The sequence below is a fragment of the Seriola aureovittata genome, chromosome 2, assembly GCF_021018895.1.
Source record: "Seriola aureovittata isolate HTS-2021-v1 ecotype China chromosome 2, ASM2101889v1, whole genome shotgun sequence".
NCBI classification, from domain to species: Eukaryota; Metazoa; Chordata; class Actinopteri; order Carangiformes; family Carangidae; genus Seriola; species Seriola aureovittata.
In genome coordinates this window covers 15844848-15862749 of record NC_079365.1, presented here as the reverse complement: position 1 = coordinate 15862749, position 17902 = coordinate 15844848, and the positions used below count along the sequence as shown (strand labels likewise).

General features: G+C 39.1%; 2 protein-coding genes across 2 annotated transcripts; both read right to left on the bottom strand.

Annotated features, from left to right (window-relative positions):
* Nucleotides 1-3262: 3262 nt before the first annotated feature.
* On the bottom strand, nucleotides 3263-8399 carry nbl1 (NBL1, DAN family BMP antagonist). Its single transcript, XM_056390299.1, has 4 exons — nucleotides 7951-8399; nucleotides 6349-6529; nucleotides 5393-5504; nucleotides 3263-3890 (listed from the first exon to the last, which is right to left on the bottom strand). The coding sequence occupies exons 2-4, from the start codon at nucleotides 6519-6521 to the stop codon at nucleotides 3609-3611; spliced, it is 567 nt and encodes a 188-aa protein (XP_056246274.1). The 5' UTR covers nucleotides 6522-6529; nucleotides 7951-8399; the 3' UTR covers nucleotides 3263-3608.
* Nucleotides 8400-11157: 2758 nt separating this feature from the next.
* Nucleotides 11158-16154, bottom strand: LOC130178256 (MICOS complex subunit Mic10-like). Its single transcript, XM_056390330.1, has 4 exons — nucleotides 16016-16154; nucleotides 11647-11694; nucleotides 11432-11541; nucleotides 11158-11339 (listed from the first exon to the last, which is right to left on the bottom strand). The coding sequence occupies exons 1-4, from the start codon at nucleotides 16074-16076 to the stop codon at nucleotides 11331-11333; spliced, it is 228 nt and encodes a 75-aa protein (XP_056246305.1). The 5' UTR covers nucleotides 16077-16154; the 3' UTR covers nucleotides 11158-11330.
* Nucleotides 16155-17902: the final 1748 nt, after the last annotated feature.

Sequence of the window (17902 nt, the reverse complement as noted above, 5' to 3'; positions counted from 1 at the left end):
GTCACTTCTTCAGTAATGTTCTCCAGCATTTCTTTTTTTTGAGTGCAATTGATTTGGTTTGTGTGAAGTTCAGTTTACTTAACCCAGCAGTGCATGAACTTAACATCTTCCTTTTGTTTCCTTGTAGGAACATCAATCTTTGTGTGTCCACCTATGATTCTGTCACACAGCCTCGTGCCACATATGAGATCGCTCACCATCCATTTACTGAACAGCATTCTGCAGGTTGCCATGGTAATTCATCTTAGTTCAGTGCCACTTCAAGTCAACAAGTAGCACATGACCGCCAACTATGAACCTATGAATCTATCTATCTATCTATCTATCTATCTATCTATCTATCTATCTATCTATCTATCTATCTATCTATCTATCTATCTATCTATCTATCTATCTATCTATCTATCTATCAATCAATCTATCTATCTATCTATCGATCTATCTATCTATCATTCATAAGCATTTAACTTTGCAGTCTGAGTGGGATTTGTTGGATATTACATAATTTAGAGATAATAAGGTCATTTCAACAGCCCTGTCCTTGGCACATTTTGCAACATTGAGTAATTAATGTGATTAAATGAATGTTATTAATGTTCATTATTTATTATGTGTTACTATCATGTCACCTTCCACAATATAATTATTACTGTAAGGTCCAGATTGTGAAACATGTAGTATTATAAATATTATCCTGTAAGATAGATGTGTATGCAAATTTACTGTTTCTAGTTTTACCTTTTCATACATGCAATATATTCTCCCCCGTTTTTACCTTTTAAGTGTAATCTAGAGTTAGGTGATCTCAATGTCTGTCTTTGAGACCTTTATTTTATCATTTTATTATTATTATTTTCAATATTATATTTGCATTTCTCTTTGTCTTTATTATTTGCTTCTCTGTAAAGCATTTTGTATCTTTGCTAAAAAGGGCACTATACAAATAAGCTTTATTAATTATTAATATGTTATTAATATATTGTTATTGCATTCACTGCAAGTTAAACTATACCCTTATTCAAAACTGGATAATTATGTAACACTTTTTTTCCAAGTTCCTTGGTAGAAAAAGCTTTTCTACGTTACATTAGGTTCAGCTTTATTGTCACTGTGCAGAGTGCAGATACAAAGGCAATGAAAAGCACTTAGCCTGTAACCAGAAGTGCAAAAGAACAGTATAAATACAGGTAAGTGCAGACATAAGTAAGTAGGCCAACTACAACATAAGTGATGCTATATTCTACAGTCCTTGATAATGCATCTCTACCTGCCCTGACAGCATTTATGGTAGTGGTGTGCAATTGGGCACTGGTGATCGCTATACCACACTAGGATGCAGTTGGTGCATTTGCTCTAAGTGGCACCGTGGTAAAAGTCCACCAGTATCCTGGGACATAAGTGAGCTTTCTTAGGGCTCCACATGAAGTAAAGCCACCTTTTTGATCAGCATGGAGGAGTTCAGGGACCAGGTGAGATTGTCAGAGAAGGAATCTGAAGCTCGATACAAGCTCCACTACAGCTCCACTGATGTAGATTGAGGCGAGTACAAGGCTCCTAGCTCGCCTGAAGTGCGCAATGATCTCCTTGGTCTTCTGGATGGTTAAAGGCCAGATTGTTGTCAGCACACCACGTGGCCAGGTGCTGGACCTCATCCCTGTAGCCTGTCTCGTCGTCCCCTCTGATCAGGCCCACCACTATGGTGTAGTCTGTATACTTGATCATGTCGTTGGAACCGTGTACAGGAACACAACTGTGCGTGAACAGGGCGTACTGAAGAGGACTCAGCACACAGGCTTGTGGCACACCGGTGTTCAGGGTGAGAGTGGAGGAGGAGAGGTGATCTAACTTAACAGATCAGTCTGTCAGAAAGTCCAAAGTCCGGTTGCAAAGGTATTGGCTAATACTGAGCTGGCTAAGCTTGGAGATCTGAGGTCAGTGTAAGAGTTGGGATTGTCCATGTGGGTCAGGGCAGAGTGGAGTGTTGTGGGATGACATCCTCTGGTGACCTGTTTGTGCAGTAGCCAAACTTATGGGGGTCCAGAGAAGTGGGAACACAGGATTTCAGATGTGATAGAACCAGTCTTTCGAAGCACTTTGCAATGATGTGGGTAAATGCAACTGAGTGGAAGTCATTCGGGCCGCAGCAGTGGAGGGCTTCGCCACTGGCACGGTGGTGGCAGTCTTGAAGCTTGTGGGGACAACCGTCAGGGCCAGGGACAGATTGAAAATGTGGGCAGGTATTCCATCCAGACCACAGTAACAGTATTAAAAGGTTGGATGTGCACCAGTTGAGCACTGTTTCAATTTTGTTTCAGGAGTTATCAGTTACAAAGATAATTGTTTCAATGTGAGTGTCTTGTTTTAAAAATGACACATTGGTCACTTTCTTTTTAGTTACAATTATTGTAACCTTGATTAAAAGTACTAAATCATTCCTACCTTTTCCATTCTGTATCAGTAATGGACTTAAAAGGTTCACTTTGCTCAAGTCTATCTTAACACAATGAAGTACACTGAAAGTTACTAGCTGCGGTGATAGCTCCCCTCCTCACTGGCTGTAGAGAGATCCTTTCCTAACATGACTGTAGTGTTGGAGATAGGGGACCGAATGAGCAGTCTGTGTTAGCCAAATCAAGTGGATATCTTCCAAAGTTAGTCCTTTTAATATGAAATTCTCTCTTACAGTTACTGTTGTTCCGCTGCAGGTCAGCCAATAAACAGTGTCTGTAGAAGTCTGAATACAAATAATTTTGTACTGAAAAGACTATGACTTGATATTAACGTCAGCTTGACTTTAAAATGCATTTGTAAACTGACTGAGGACTGTGGATTTAGTCTCCCATCTCTTACTCTGCATTCTCACTAATAAGGGATCATCTCATGATCAGTATGAACAGCAGGAATAATTACAGCAACCAATAACTTTTAATGTACATATTGGCATGTGTCGTTTCAAGACAAACTTGAAAACGTGAACCGTATTATTTCAACAGTAGACAAATCATGAATAAAATGTATAAACAAGTGAAAGTATCTTGGGAAAACTTTCTCTGTGGAATCACATCACAACATCTCATTAAATTCTCTGGCATCATGAGACCAGATTCAGGCCAATGAAGCAGTGAAAAGAGAAAGGTAGCTGTGGGTATTCCCTTGGTTCAACACAAAAAAACTATGCTATGTCCGAATACATTTCTTGTGATACTCGACTACGACAGAAAATGGGACAGCTAACTAGCAATTACAGAAGACACACAGACAATTATCACAACAACAGAATTTATTGCATTCAAAGCAGATTAAAAGTAATGAGACTACAGCTTATTAACAGGCTATAGTCATGTCTGGATGCACAAATGCACACATATGCATGTGTAAATCAGCAAACAAAAAGAGTGCATAGAGTTTATATACAATAGTGTGTAGTCTGATAGCATGACTTTGTGAGTGTGTGTGCCTTTAGAGAAACTTTTTAACACAAAGTGAAGTCTTATTTTCAAAGTGCCTTTACAATACTACAGATTGGTACAAACGATGCAGCGTGGAGGAGAGAAGAGAAGGCAGAAGAGATGAGCGAAGTGACAGAAAAAGTCAAACAGTTGACAAACCTACCCTCCGTCTGATGTATGTGGTAGTGTGTGATGGTCTGTGTGTGGGTGAGCATGCTTATTCGAGTGTGTGTCTGAATGGGGCAGAGGGTGAGCCTGAGCCCCGCTGAGGGTGTCAGATAAAGACGGAGCATCCAGGCCGTTGTCTGCTGGATACAGCTGCATCACCGCCCCCTCCTGGGCACCTTCCTTACTGCAGGACTGGCAGCTACAATGGAAGATCCTCTCCACCAGCTTATCCACACGAGGCGAGTCTTCACTGCCAGGGCACTCCAGAGTCACCTGTTCACGCACATAAATACACATAAATACATATAAACACATCAAAGGACAGAGCTGAATGCTTTGGTTGTTTAGTGGCCTTGTGTATACCTGCACTTTTTCCTAACAGGAACTGAACTTTATTTTTTTTTATATAGGTGTGTTTATTCTCAATATTATATTTTTGTTCATTATATTTTTGATATACAGTATATCTTTTATGTTGCTTTTAATTAAAAACACTAAAGGTGAGAGAAATACATTCTCTCCTTTAGAACTTATAATAAGAAATATACTGAAAAATGTATATAAATGCAGATAAATGTAATGGTAGGGACTAATGTATGTATGTTGCTCTTGGTTATAATTACTAATGTCAGAAAATGGTTTGAGAACATAAAATAAGTGAGTAACACTGACACTAATCAATTGTTAACTTGGTAAGGAGAGGCGATTGTTTTTTTCATTTTTACCTTTTTTTAATTATTTGTATTTGGTGATTTATTTGTTTGTGTTCAGCCAATATCTCATGTGTAATGGTATATTTAGTGATTAATTGAGATTTTTTTTCTATCTCTTCCTCTAGAGAATTATTATTTTTATATGTACATTGTACACATTACACATTGTTTTTGGTCCACCTGCCATTATATTCTTAATTTTGTTTAAACGTGTTGTATTTCCTGATTGTATATGTATTGTACCAGTTTGTACTGTCTGACTGTGTTGAAATTGAATAAAAAATACTTAGAAAAGCATAAATATAAAATAAACAGATAATTTACTAACCCCTCGCCCAGTAAATCTCTTTGTTGCTCAAGCTCAGCTGGCTCTCCAGACCTCACGCAACTTCCCTTCACTGTTTCCACAGAAAATGATCATTCAGCAGTTTTATCAAGATCTACCACAAATGCCAAAACAGCATGGAGCAGTATCCCCTTTCATGAGAGCTGACTTTGTTTTGTTTCAAACTCAATTTTGTTTAAAGTCTTGCAACAACAATCATAACCAGGGACATAAACATCCATTTCCAGCTAATTAAAAGTAAGGTGAGACTGTAAATGCACTTTCTCTGGCCTTTCTTGTGCAACAAAAATAGTAAGAAAAATAATTAATCTAGCAGGTAACAGCTATGCACTCCAAGAGATACAATATTTTCCACTGTAACATGAGGTGACCTCACCTGGGGTCCCACCCGCCCAGCCTACCTGGCAGCTTTCCAAACTACATACACCTCACCACACAGCTTTTGTTATCACAAGAGTGGAATCCTTCTGGCTAAAACGGACATTGAACTGTAGAAGAATATATAATATGGGCTTAAATTTATGGAGAACCACAGATGTTTTGACAGAAATCTATTCAAAACCCTGGATTTATGTTTTTTTCCTCTGCTTTTTATTTGGTCGTGAACAGTACATGGTTGCTATCTTTCATGCTGGAAACTTGTGGTTTTCGTGTGAGTTTGACAAGTCAGTGTTGGTGTGTGCTTGCTACATGAGCTAATGTGCAATAACTCTTACCACTTCCCACTGTGTCTGGGCAGGCATGCAGGAATCACAGTGCACCAGAGACTCAGTTGACTGTGGGAATGTGTTGGGGACACTGTAACTGAAACACTGGCCCAGACAAGCTCTGCAAAAGGGGGGAGAGAGTGCATTATTTTCATTGTGCCAACAGACACCGCATGCTTCATTCAGCTGCACGACCAGAGCACTCATGCTTGTGTAAGCAAGAGCTGCAGGAAAAAAACAGAGTCTGAAATCTGAACTGATTTACCAAGTCTGAGGATGCCTGGTTGCCTCAGGCCAAACACACAATCACAAACTGAAGAGTTGTTAGTCATAAGGTGAATCACCGGTCAACCTCTGATTAAAAATGAAAACCATGATAAATATGACAAAAATGTGTATTCTTCCCAAATACTACTCTGTTAGACATGTTTCTTATGTCTAAAGATTTACATCTCCAGTAGTTCCCAAATGCCTTGGAGCTGAGTGCCACAGAGATGGTAAAGAAAGAAGTCAGAAAGTAATGTGAGACAGACTACAACATTATTGATTTTGCTCTTTTCATGAGATTTGTTGACAGTAAGAAAAAAACACATCTCTGCAAGTTGATTTTCACACATAATAATGATAATATTTTTATTTGTGCAGCACTTTTCAAACAAAGGGCAAAATATATGAATGTTGTCAGTAAATTGATTGCAACATGCAAAATCACTGTATTGTGTACTTTAAGTTAAGTTCCTTGATATTTTTGCTGTACCAATCACAGCATTGACAGCACTTTGTCAGGGCCAACCCGAATGTGCCCTACAAATTGAATTGAATCACTGAGAATGTAACTTATTGACGTCTAGACTTTTCCGCATTATTCCTTTTTTTAGCTGCACTGAGAGACTGTCATACAGAGAGAGAGAGAGAGAGCGAGAGAGAGAGAGAGAGAGAGACACAGAGAGGGCCTTCATCCTGACCTGTTTTGAATAGAGCGAGGCTGACATCCCGTGTGCCCGACTATCTGTGTGATGTTCTTGGCCTCACACCAGGCGCTCTTGTCAGGGAACAGCGCCAGGCGGTTGATGTGTGCAGGCGGTGCCGCTGAATACAGTGCAAACAGTGCGCAGCAAATCTGAATCCTCTGCCACATGACTGCACCTAAAGGGGCAGAAAACCACAGCATGTTACCGCTCTGTTAACCTTTTTCAAGACAAAAACACACACAAGAGTACTGACAAAGTCTTGACATGTCCTCTGGTGTCTACTGCTCAGATATCGTCTGGTTTTACAGATAATATGAAATATGAACTTTGCATATCCCTGCTGATGTGGATTGACAACTTCCTGGTGATTACCAGCTTGAAATCCGGAGGTCCAAGTGCCTCATATTTTGTCCAGTTATTAGGTTTGACTCATTTGAATGATTAAAAGAGACAAATTCTTAATTATCTAAATCATCAGCTGCAGAGAGAACAACATTATACTGGGTTCATATTGTCCCAAGAGAGACAATAAGATTGGAGAGGGAGACAAATGTCTGCTCCATATCACCTGACTAATAACAAAGCTTGCCTATGCCCTCTTTCACTCTCTTCTTTAAAAATGCCTCAAGCAGTCACGTCATTTACAACCTACAACATAGTTTTCCCCTGCTGCTTCTAAAAAAGTGGCTAGAGGTCACCCACGTTGACTTCTTTACACTTTTCAGCACTTCCATATGCCTCTGACACAAGTAACCTGACCTTGCCTGCAGACAATCGACAGAGCCATCCTTGGCTATACTTTAGGTTTCAAACATAAAGGGGCTGCTGGGATGTACTGCTGTGAGGGGGAAGGACTTGGTTTAATAAATGTCATTTTTTTTCTTTCTTTTTTTTCTAAAGAGTTCAGGCTTAGATTTAGTTCACAATGGTGCAAACTGGGTTTGTAGGCCCTGTTAAGCTTCTTCAAAGGCAGCATACTCTGCAGACTAAACAGTTAAAGTGCTAACGCGTTACAGGAACTAATTAGTGACTGTTTCAAATACGATATGCGTATGTTACGCACTACAAAATATCAATAACTAAAAGTATATTTGGTATCTTTCATTATTGAGACGATTAAATTTGAGTATAGTCTCTCGTAACGTAAATGTCTGCAGTAACGTAACGTAACGTAACGTACCGTAACGTAATAGTTAACGTCAGTTAGTTTTCTTCAGTTCTGTTTAACGGCGGATACAAGGTAAAGAGTTGCCAAGAACTCTCTCTTCACTAAGCAGAATATCTACTTCTATTGAGTCATATAGGTCAGGCAACTGCGGTTTCCCTATTTTTTTTTTTTTTTTACAGACAAATTCTGAGTTTTGCTCGAGTTAACGTTACTTCGATGGGAGAAGTTGCAACCGTCATTTTAACAAGTGTAACATCAGCTAGCTAACTGGCGGAGGGAAAGTAAGGAGAAAGTAACGTAACATGTTGAATAGCAGCTGTCGGAGGAGGATTAACTAACAAGTGCACCATTAACGTTACTTTTCAAACTAGTACTTAAGTACTTTCTGAGTAACGAGCCCCGGTAGTGATCGTAGTTGAGACACTTACCACCGCTCACCGACCTCGGGGAACAGCCAGTTGAGCACTGCGCAACGTCCCGCTGAGCTGAGCCCCCTCACAGAAACCTAGACGTGGGCTCTTAAAACCAGAGGATGCGGCTTGTCGTTGGATATCACCGTGCTCTGATAATTAAAGGAAAATATGAGCACTTCGTGAGCGGCTCGGTCTGTCATAAAACAGTTACATCATCCGGAAAGAAAAAAGAACCGTCCGTCCGACCACGGGGAAGGATGGGGAGATGGGTTCGGCTATGAGCGCTATCTCATCTCCGAGTCCATCAGCTCAGACCGTCCCTCCCCTTTGTTCTCTTCCAGTCCAGTGTTAAATTCCCATGTAAGTCCACTGAAAAACACTTTCCAAGCTGTTGTCTTTTGTTGTAAAACGCTCAAGCTGAGGTTAGGCGCGGTTGAGCCCTCAGACAGGGGTCCTGCTGTGCAGTCTCTGGACGAAAGAAAACGGGGAGGGAGGGAAAGTGTTGGGAAGGTTTCAAATGTTTCCCTAAGTTGGAACGAGGCGAGACCGCAGATCAGATTTACTGGACAAATATGCAAAAATAACAAGATTACACAGATAGGACATATTTACAGCCATGTGTTAATGCAGACATATCTGGAACTGGTTTGCAAACCTGTTATTATATTTTAAAATGGAAACATTAATAAAACAGTATAATAGTGCAGTACAACTGGAAAACAGATGTGAATCAGTGCTCTGATCCACACTTTTCACTCAATAGGCGCATTTAAAGCACCTTTAGTTAGCTGAAATAATATGAATAGCAGGTTACTTAACCATATGCTCATGACAACTTGATCTAATTAAGGCCCCTCAATATGTTTGGAGAGAAAGTATGAGCACATGACTTGCTCAAAGGCAATATGTTCCCTGGTTTTCCTCACCTGTGAGTCTGCTCCGTTTAAATATGATTTTTTTTTATAGGAATACAGGGAATAAACTTTTTGCTTTGGACTTCAGCTACTGATAAATGTCAGTGTCTTTTCTGGTTCAAAAGCACTCACAGTATCAATTGAGAAATAAGTACTCAGATTCTCAAGGGGAAATTAACAATACACATACCCCACAGTGTTAGCAACAGTGTAATGTTAAAGTCCAAAAGCATGTTAAGTAAAATGTACTAACTTATTGCAAGTAAAATTTTTATTAAGACTTAAATAATGTGTAAACTGTTCCTATGATCTGCCCAGTGGTGGAAACTAACTAAATACAATTACTGAAATATTTAAATGAAAGCCACTTCTACTTTACGACAGTATTTTCATTTGATGCTACATTATAAGCCACTGCATTTCAGGGGGAAGTATTATACTTTCTACACTCTTATTTGACAGTTATAGTTACCAGTTAGTTTACAAATTAAGACTTTACACACAAAACATTTGTATATTTAGAGTATGATTTTGCTAAGGTAATATGTCAGACTATTTCCTTCACTACTGATGAGGCTGCTCTCTGTAGTATCGAGCCTAAAAACCCTTATATGGATGCAGTCAAGTGATGCAGTTTGAACTACAACAGGGCATCATGTTTCATGAGTTATGTTTCATATGTAAAATACTACCTGCAAAAATGTATTACTACAGCTTTAAATATGCTGTCGTGTAGTAAAGAGTACAGTATTTCCATCTGAAAAGTATATACGGTAGTAGTGCAAAATGAATTAGAAAAAAAAACAGGTGGCTTAAAAATTGTTCTCACATGAAGTACTTCACTAAATCAGCTAATTTAAGTAGCATCAGGCCCATTGGCTTCTCGAGGTAGCATCAGTAGCAGCTCCAGCCTGGAGTCATGCAGCAGTACACATTGCATGTCTGGTCGTTACATTTCATGCAAACCATTCACCAATACTGACTAAACAGTGTTTACTCATTGGATGTACAAATGTGATCGAGTAGTGTCATTAGACCAGTAATTATGATTCATCATAGAGAATTTTTCAGACAGGCACAGACAGGTATTGCCAATGGGTTTGGCTGTCCTGTTACACCCCAGCTGTGACCAGTCCCCCCTCACCCTCCCACACACACACACACACATACATACACATGCACATATCCCATTCCTGCACTTCATCCTACCAGTGCACCCTTGCTCACAGGTGTTCAGCCTGGCTTGAGTCCATAAGCGCCCCTATCTGTTTCACGCTTCACTTGCAAACAAATATTTTAATGGACAGGGGATGAGTGACATGGCTTAATTTCTGACAGGGTTACTCTGTGTCTGATGCATCACAGTAGACCAGTGCTGGAGAAACAGGCCTTTGAAAACACTAGAATGAGTTTAATTCTATTGTTTTCAGGAATGTACATGCTTACATTGTTACTGTGACGGAGAGGGAAAATGTGAGCATGTGTAATAGAGAGTGTGCATGCAGCAATGTTTTCTTTGATGTGAAAGTGTACAACATGCGTTAAGTTCAGACATGCAAAGTGCAGAACTCACCTGTTAGTAATAACACGAGCTCCAGTCCAGAAATTGCATTCCTCTGCATTCCACGGATTCTGCTTCACCAGGGGGCTGGATAAACGTGTGTATATGCACACGCTTACACAAACAATCCCTCTTCTCTCTTAGCAGGCCCATGCAACCAAACATAAGTCATCAATCACACTCAAAACAATCTCGCCCTAGCAGACAGCCAATGAACAAACAGGACATAAGAGATTCCTTCTGATATGAAGACATATGCTTTTAAACTCCTAGTGACGAGAACAGTAACGGTCACGGTCTTGTCCAACTCACGCAACTTAAAACAGACTACAAAGCATGGCATTCTGTATTTTGTCTAGCATAAGTGAAGTCCAGACTGGTTTTCTTTCCTGTCTTGATATCTGAAAGAAATCTACCCATCCATTGTATTCAAAGAAAACTACATCTATAAATAGAAAAACTGGTTGTTCATGTCACACAATATAAGCAAACATTACTTTCTTTCTTTGCAAGCCTCTTTCAACACTATCATTATTCCTCCACTGCCTGTATTTTCTTTATTCCATCATTCTGTGCAACTTTTCATCCTCCCACTCTCTAACAGGGCTGCAGATGCTGAACCTGGCCTTCATTCCAGAACAGCAGGAGTTCGAGTCTCCCAGCTCATTAACACACAAAATTACCTCCCACCCCCAAACCACATTTCATTCTTCTCAAACATGCACAGAAAAACAGAGAGAGCAAGACTGAAAGTTTTCCATTATGACTTTATTAAATATACATTGGCTGATCTTTGATAAACACAGCATGTGGATCATTGGACTTTAGTGCCAGAACAGAAATGAGCAGCAAAACAACAAGGACAACACAAAAACAGATGAGCAGCTCTGTGGCAAATCCTCATCATCTTTCTTCCTTCATTACTGGTCCTGAAGATTAACACACACAGAAATCATGTGTCAGGATTGTGTTGTATGTCATAAACCTCTAATGAACAACTCATCTCAACCTCTGTGCTCACCTTAACCATGCGCCCATGAATCAGGAACGGTGACCTGAAGTCATGCTGGCAGTTGGCGTATCCCATGCCCAGTCCAAAACCTGAACCCAATGAAACAGGCCATGTGCGACCTAGGGGAGGGGGGGAAAAAAAACATATCCATACATGACATTTCAACGTAGAAATTAAAGTAAAAAAATAGTTTTTACCAGTTTACCTGAATAAAGTTCACTTACGTTTAAAGAAAAGGATGGAGAACGCAATGCCCACACCTAGGCCCGTTACTACAAAGAGGAAGAAAAAAGTATGAGTAGCTTGATTAAAATACACACCATAATGATTTGACTTCAGTACTAAGGTAATGTGATTTCGTCTGAGTCAGTATAAAAACTGGCTGGCATAGATGTAAATCTGTTGTAATGAGGTCCGTTGGGGGGCCGCTATTATGTTTGATGCAAGAGTTAGTAAATAGCACAAGTTAGCAAGACATTGCTCATTAGGAAAAGAGAGGGAGAGAAAAAGCAGCAAGAGCTCAAACGTCCAAGAAAAAAAGAAAACAGTAAAAGGGGTGCAAGAGAGGGGGAACTGAGTTAAAAGGAGCCAGGACAGTGTCCATGAGGCAGAGGGCAGGAGAGGTGATAGGGCAAAGAGTGCACACACATGCAGGTAGGTGATGTCTTGACACAGTGTGGTCAAGTAAAAGGCACAGAAGTTGGCTAAGTTGTTAGAAGTGCACGGACCAAAGTGGGATCTCGAGGAGGAATGTGTTTGTGCGCTTAACTTCACCTCGCTGCAGGCCACACCACACCCAACAGCAGGCCAGCCAGCACAGAAAACACATAAAAACAGCCATTTGGGCCCTTCCGACTCTTAATTGGATTCAGAGAGCTATGCAGCATGACTGATTTGCCTGAACCAGAACCCACAGACTGTTCTCTATTACAAAACTTACAAATGTCAAACAAGACCACAAAAGCTCCTGCACATCCTCATTATCAGTGCAGATCAACAAAATCATTGTCCTCTGCATCCATGTCAAGAAAAGGTTTAGTTAAATTTAAGATCCTGTGTCTGTTACAGCCGCTGCCTTTCTTTGCTCTTCAGCCAGAGCATTTTTGAAACCTCTGATTTTCCACTGACAGTGATACAGTAAAAGCATTGGCAAAATATGAGGGCAGATCAACATCTCTTTCTGGCGTCCTTTCCCTTTGTCTGGACATCTCCAAGGGGGATGGATTATAACAAAAACATTTGTGCTGGAGTAGAATGAAATGTATAACCCACAGGCCTGAGAATACACAGTAAGTTCTGTAAGCAAATAAAGTCCAGAGCTGGTTAATTGTATTGTTATTTTTTTGCATACTTCAATTATTTTCTGCAAATGGAATCAATAAGACTTTCACTTTCAATCACCAGAGTTCGTGAATTATAACTCTGGCAAATGTGTTTTGCTCAGAATTGCATTTTTAAAATGTCTGACAGCACATAACTTTGTAGAACTGTGCGTTTGGAGGGGCCACTGTTTAGCATTTGCACAGCTTCAATGAAAGAACATATCTTACCTAACATGACTTGGTGACAGTCTTTACTGTAAGTTAATATGAATATTTTTGTTTTAATTGTGCAGCTCTAATTACAACTGACTGCATTTGTTTCTAATCTATAGTCAAGCTAGCGGCGTAGCTCTACAGATAGCAATGTCGGTCAGTTGACCTCTTTGGTCCAGGCTCAAATGTAGCAACAACTTTTAGGTATATTCCATGCAAGTTAGCATTGCTATTGTTAGCTTGTTAGCATGCTGGCGTTTTTTCACAACCTTGTGGACCTGTAAAAGTAAATAAATGTAATTATGAGTGAATATTACTTATAATGAAGCAAATTCTTAAGATTTTTTTTCTGTTCTTCTATGACAGCTTAGCTGGATCACATTAATTTGCTTTGCTTCTTTATTCAAATATTTCACCAGTGTGTTTACAAAACAAACATAAGTTCTGAGCATTTTATTTAGTGTTACTTGCAGCCGCTTTCAACATCAATACCATGACACCAGTATTAGCTGAAACAAATGAGACTGTAGTGAACTGCATTTCCATTATTACTGGCCTCTCTCACTCTAATATTGTTTATTAGTTTCTCACGTTATGCTTCCAATAAACACTGTTTTTCCCTGGTCTGAAAAGGATGTTGCCGGTTGTCTCCCTCTGTAGCATCAATTCTTGGTTTCCTGTTCCCTTTACTAAAAGAAGTTGGATTTGACTTCTCTCAGGGTCTCTTCACTTTTATCAGTGGCCAGTTGGCTACTGTTTAAAGTCCTGAGCTTCCTTCATAAGCTGCAGACCTTTGTAGGATGTCCAACAGTTTTACCACAAAAACTGTGGCACTAAATATAAAGTGGCCTAGAGGAGTCACAAACACTCACAAAATGCTACACAATATAGGCAAAGGGTTATATTCCTGTATTATCATAGAAAGTTAAGACTAACAAAAATGCTTTTTAAACAACCCCCTGAGCAGAATATATGCTGCAGTGTTTCTCTGGTGACCAGACACACATTGGCACAGCTGGCAATTTGCTACACTGAGCTCAAAAAAAAAAAAAAAAATGCCACAATTCAGATGTTTTTCCTTCCAGCAAGAAACATATTTTATTGAGCCAAAAATGATGTCATTAGTGTCTCGGGACAGACTGTTTGCCAGTCGAAGTATTTGAGTGCTGGACCAACACTGAACGAAATACCACAGATAAACTCAATCTGAAACAACACTCTGCTAAAAGACCCCATGGTGATCTGCTCAGCGCAGTAACACAGTGTTGTTTCATCAGCTCTGACTGTGTGAGTGAGGGCCAAAACATCCATTAATTCTAATATTATTGACTTAGAGAAAAAAACCCTGTTAATGTTGGTACTTTACTGGTTTTGGCAGAAAATTTAACCATGTCTGTTGGGAACAGTTTAGTACTGTGTATTGTTCTTTTGCCATTAAGTGTACGAATATTAAATATAAAGTTGTAATAAAAGTAAATGTTACATGTTTTCAATTTTTAGAGTGAGGCGATTGGAAAAGTGACAGACTTGTAATAATACTGGTCAGTTTCTTCTCTTCTCTCACCCCTTCTCCCCCTCCTAATAAATAGCCAAGTTTAGCAAAATAACTGAAAATGTCATTTTAAATGTAGACTTGATTTGATGAACAGAGTTGTAGGGTGTTTGTCCACTTCACACACATATGTTCACTTACCAATGGCTTTGGGCAAATTATTTTAATCAGATAGTGTAGAGTTCACTTATTCTTATCAAAGCCCATGAGGGTATAGGCTGGTGTTCTGTTTCCACTTTCCAGTGAAACTGACTCAAAAATCATAACATTGTATGCTGAATCAAAATGGAAAAATACAAACAGGAACGCTGATCACCAGTAGAACATCACCTACACTGGCTTAAAGGTGTGCTATACAACACTACATGAGACATTTTCTCGCTGTTACAGCCCTCAGTATAGTGTTTTTCTTACCAAAAAATTTCGTTTTTTGAAAACATTATTTCCAGAGTGGATAAGTCTGCTTTTGCCTTTTAATGTTGACAGGGAAAAACCTTTGGAAACAATGATGTAACCCACCCAGAAAGGCCCAGGAACTGTGAGGCAGTAAAGTTATGAAGATAAATATCTGTCTCCTCTAATTTTCTCACCCCTCACAACATATTAATGTATTTACATTTATTTTGACAGATGACTTTGTGATTGTGTAATAGCAGAATATCATGTTGCTTGGTTAACAGGTAGCATTTACAAGACACAATTCAATTACTACAAATGGACTGCATTTGTGACTTCAGCTCTGTTAAAACACACTTGTGGTGAGGGGACAGAAGAGAGGTTTAAGACTCAGAGACTAACCAGACTCCTCACCTGGTTTGGGCTTTATTGTATGTCTCAACCTGAAGACACTAGTGTGAATTAATTACTTTCTTCGTGGGCAAAGGTCTCTTTCAAATGTATGCATCTTCGTGTGGATGATGTCTGAGTGGACAATGCACCTGACAGTCTCAACAAAAAAAGGTTTGTACACCCCCTGTATATTTGCACGTGCAAAGCCCATTGAGACAGGGTAGTTTTAGCTTTAGTTTCCAGAGTAGGACCGTTTTGCTCCCTGCTGCTATTAAATTGTGAAACACTTATTTAGGCTGTGGGTGATGTAGAGAGGAGGGAGAGAAAAGGCAGCCTGGAAACTTGGGAAAATGTCAGACCGAAAGAAGACTGAATAACCCTTCACGTCTGTGGACACCCTCCAAACGCTAAAAGTGACTTTGTTCACGCACTCTATAGAGTCTGTTTAAACAAAACACAGATTCTAACTTGTATCCCGAGACTATGTGGTCTTTCTTAATCAGACTTTTATCCCAAAAATAAGCAAATAACGTTGTTTTATCCATTTAGCGGACCAGTTTACAGTTGACCTCAGAAGACTGTCCCAGCACGGTCAGGCTGAAATGACTTTGACTCCAGCCTTGACCTGTGCGGTAGTTTATTTACAGGTGTAATGTGCTGCAGAATGACTATTGACAGCGTTAAACATTTACATTAAATGCATGAAAAGACATTAACCTGTTTTCACGGCTGTGTCAGCAAGGCAACGGTCCCATTTCCGTCCGTATTCGTCTGCCATGTTTTCTGCTGTCGGGAAATCCCACTAAATATCGCGAGAGGAACATAAACTTACGTTACCCTGCCACCACCAAGCTCCGTCATTTCACTCCTCATACATACAATTGTTCAGTTTTTTGCCCCTCAGTTTTTTTGTTTATTTTATTTCAGCTATTAAATCAACATTTATCTCTTGGAGTGAGTGAACACACTTTTTCATATCTCACTAATTTAATCAGGCAAGCCTATATTCACACGATTATATTTTTAGTACTCCCCAAATGAAGTCTCTTTACCATTTTCTCATTTTGATGTTCTATTCTAAAGTGTAACCTAATATTTAGATATTTAAAAGTACAATATTTGATCACTTTGCTTGCTGGCAGTATAGTGGGTTACATTCAAAACATCAGACTTCATTAGACAGAAGTTTTTCTTTATATTACAACTTCCCTACAGTTTTCTTTGTTGGTGGAGGTGTCCATGCAACCATTTGCATAATGTACACAGGAAATGATGTATACACTCCCACAGTGTTGCACATCAGATACTGAGCAGAAAACTATAGATTCCTACTTAATGTTACACAGGCAGTAATAGTATCATGGGTTGAGAATTTACAACTTTCTTATAGTAATGTTTTGGCTGGCAAATCATCTAGATGTGGCATATTTTGGTAAAGACAGATCATCATCTAATAAAAAATATGTGTAGTAATAATAGTAGTAGTTTAAGAAACACCAGAAGCATTCCTTGTCACACTGATCATTTTCTTGATTGTAGCAGTATTTGCCCTCTTATGAAATTCCAGCAGGCTAAATGCTGGAAGTCAAACTGCCCACACACTGTCAATAATATACAGATGTTGGTGGGGTTTACAGGCAGGTTTCCCATTTACAAACAATCTAGAATACACATGCTGCTTCAGGGAAGAAGGCACAGTCTCATGATAGCTTTGATATGGAGACTTTTAGAAATAATTTATAAACATTTATAAATAATAAATAAATACACGGAAGTACGTTTGAATGAGTCACTTGCTTTTTTTCTGACACACCTCATGATAAACACTGAGAAATAGCAGCTGTAGTCACAGTAAAATCATCAACCCAGAGACAGAAGTTGTGAGAAATTAGCTTTCCTTTACAGACTATAAATGCCCTACCTTGAAGTGATGCTTCACTTGTATGTGACAGTACTCTGACAGAAGCCTACAACTGAATAAAAATAGCCTCCCTCATATATATATATTTTCTATTCAAAAGAAGAAAAAACAACAAAACTAACCCCAAGGTGCGTTCAACATTGGAGTATATTAATTATGAACAATGTCAGCATTAAATAAGAATAAAAATAAATATGCAAACCATAAGGGAGACCAGGTGACATTTATAAGAGACCATTATATTCCCTTTTTTTTCTTTTTGAGAATAACAGATAATAACAGGTTTCAAAATAATAAATGAAACTTAAAAATATTCAGAAATGATTCATTTCTAATTAAAGGATGATAATTGCGCTTATGGCGGAGGATATAAATGTATAAAAGGGATGTGGACAAAAATAAATATCTAAAATGAACAAACATACACTATATTATTAGGATTTGCTAAATTTCTGAGATGAAAAGAAGTGTTTATGAAAGGAGCAGAGGCTGCTTGCTTTGTATGTTTTTGTTTCGAAAAGCATATATCCGTTTCCAGCTTTTTAAATACAGTCTATGGTCTCCAGTCGATTATTATGTACCTCCCTCAGTGCAGTTGTGTATCTACTGCCCTCTCTGACTGCACACTCACTGCACCACTCCTCTCTTTCCATACTTGGCAATGCATTTCTTGCTCCTTCGCT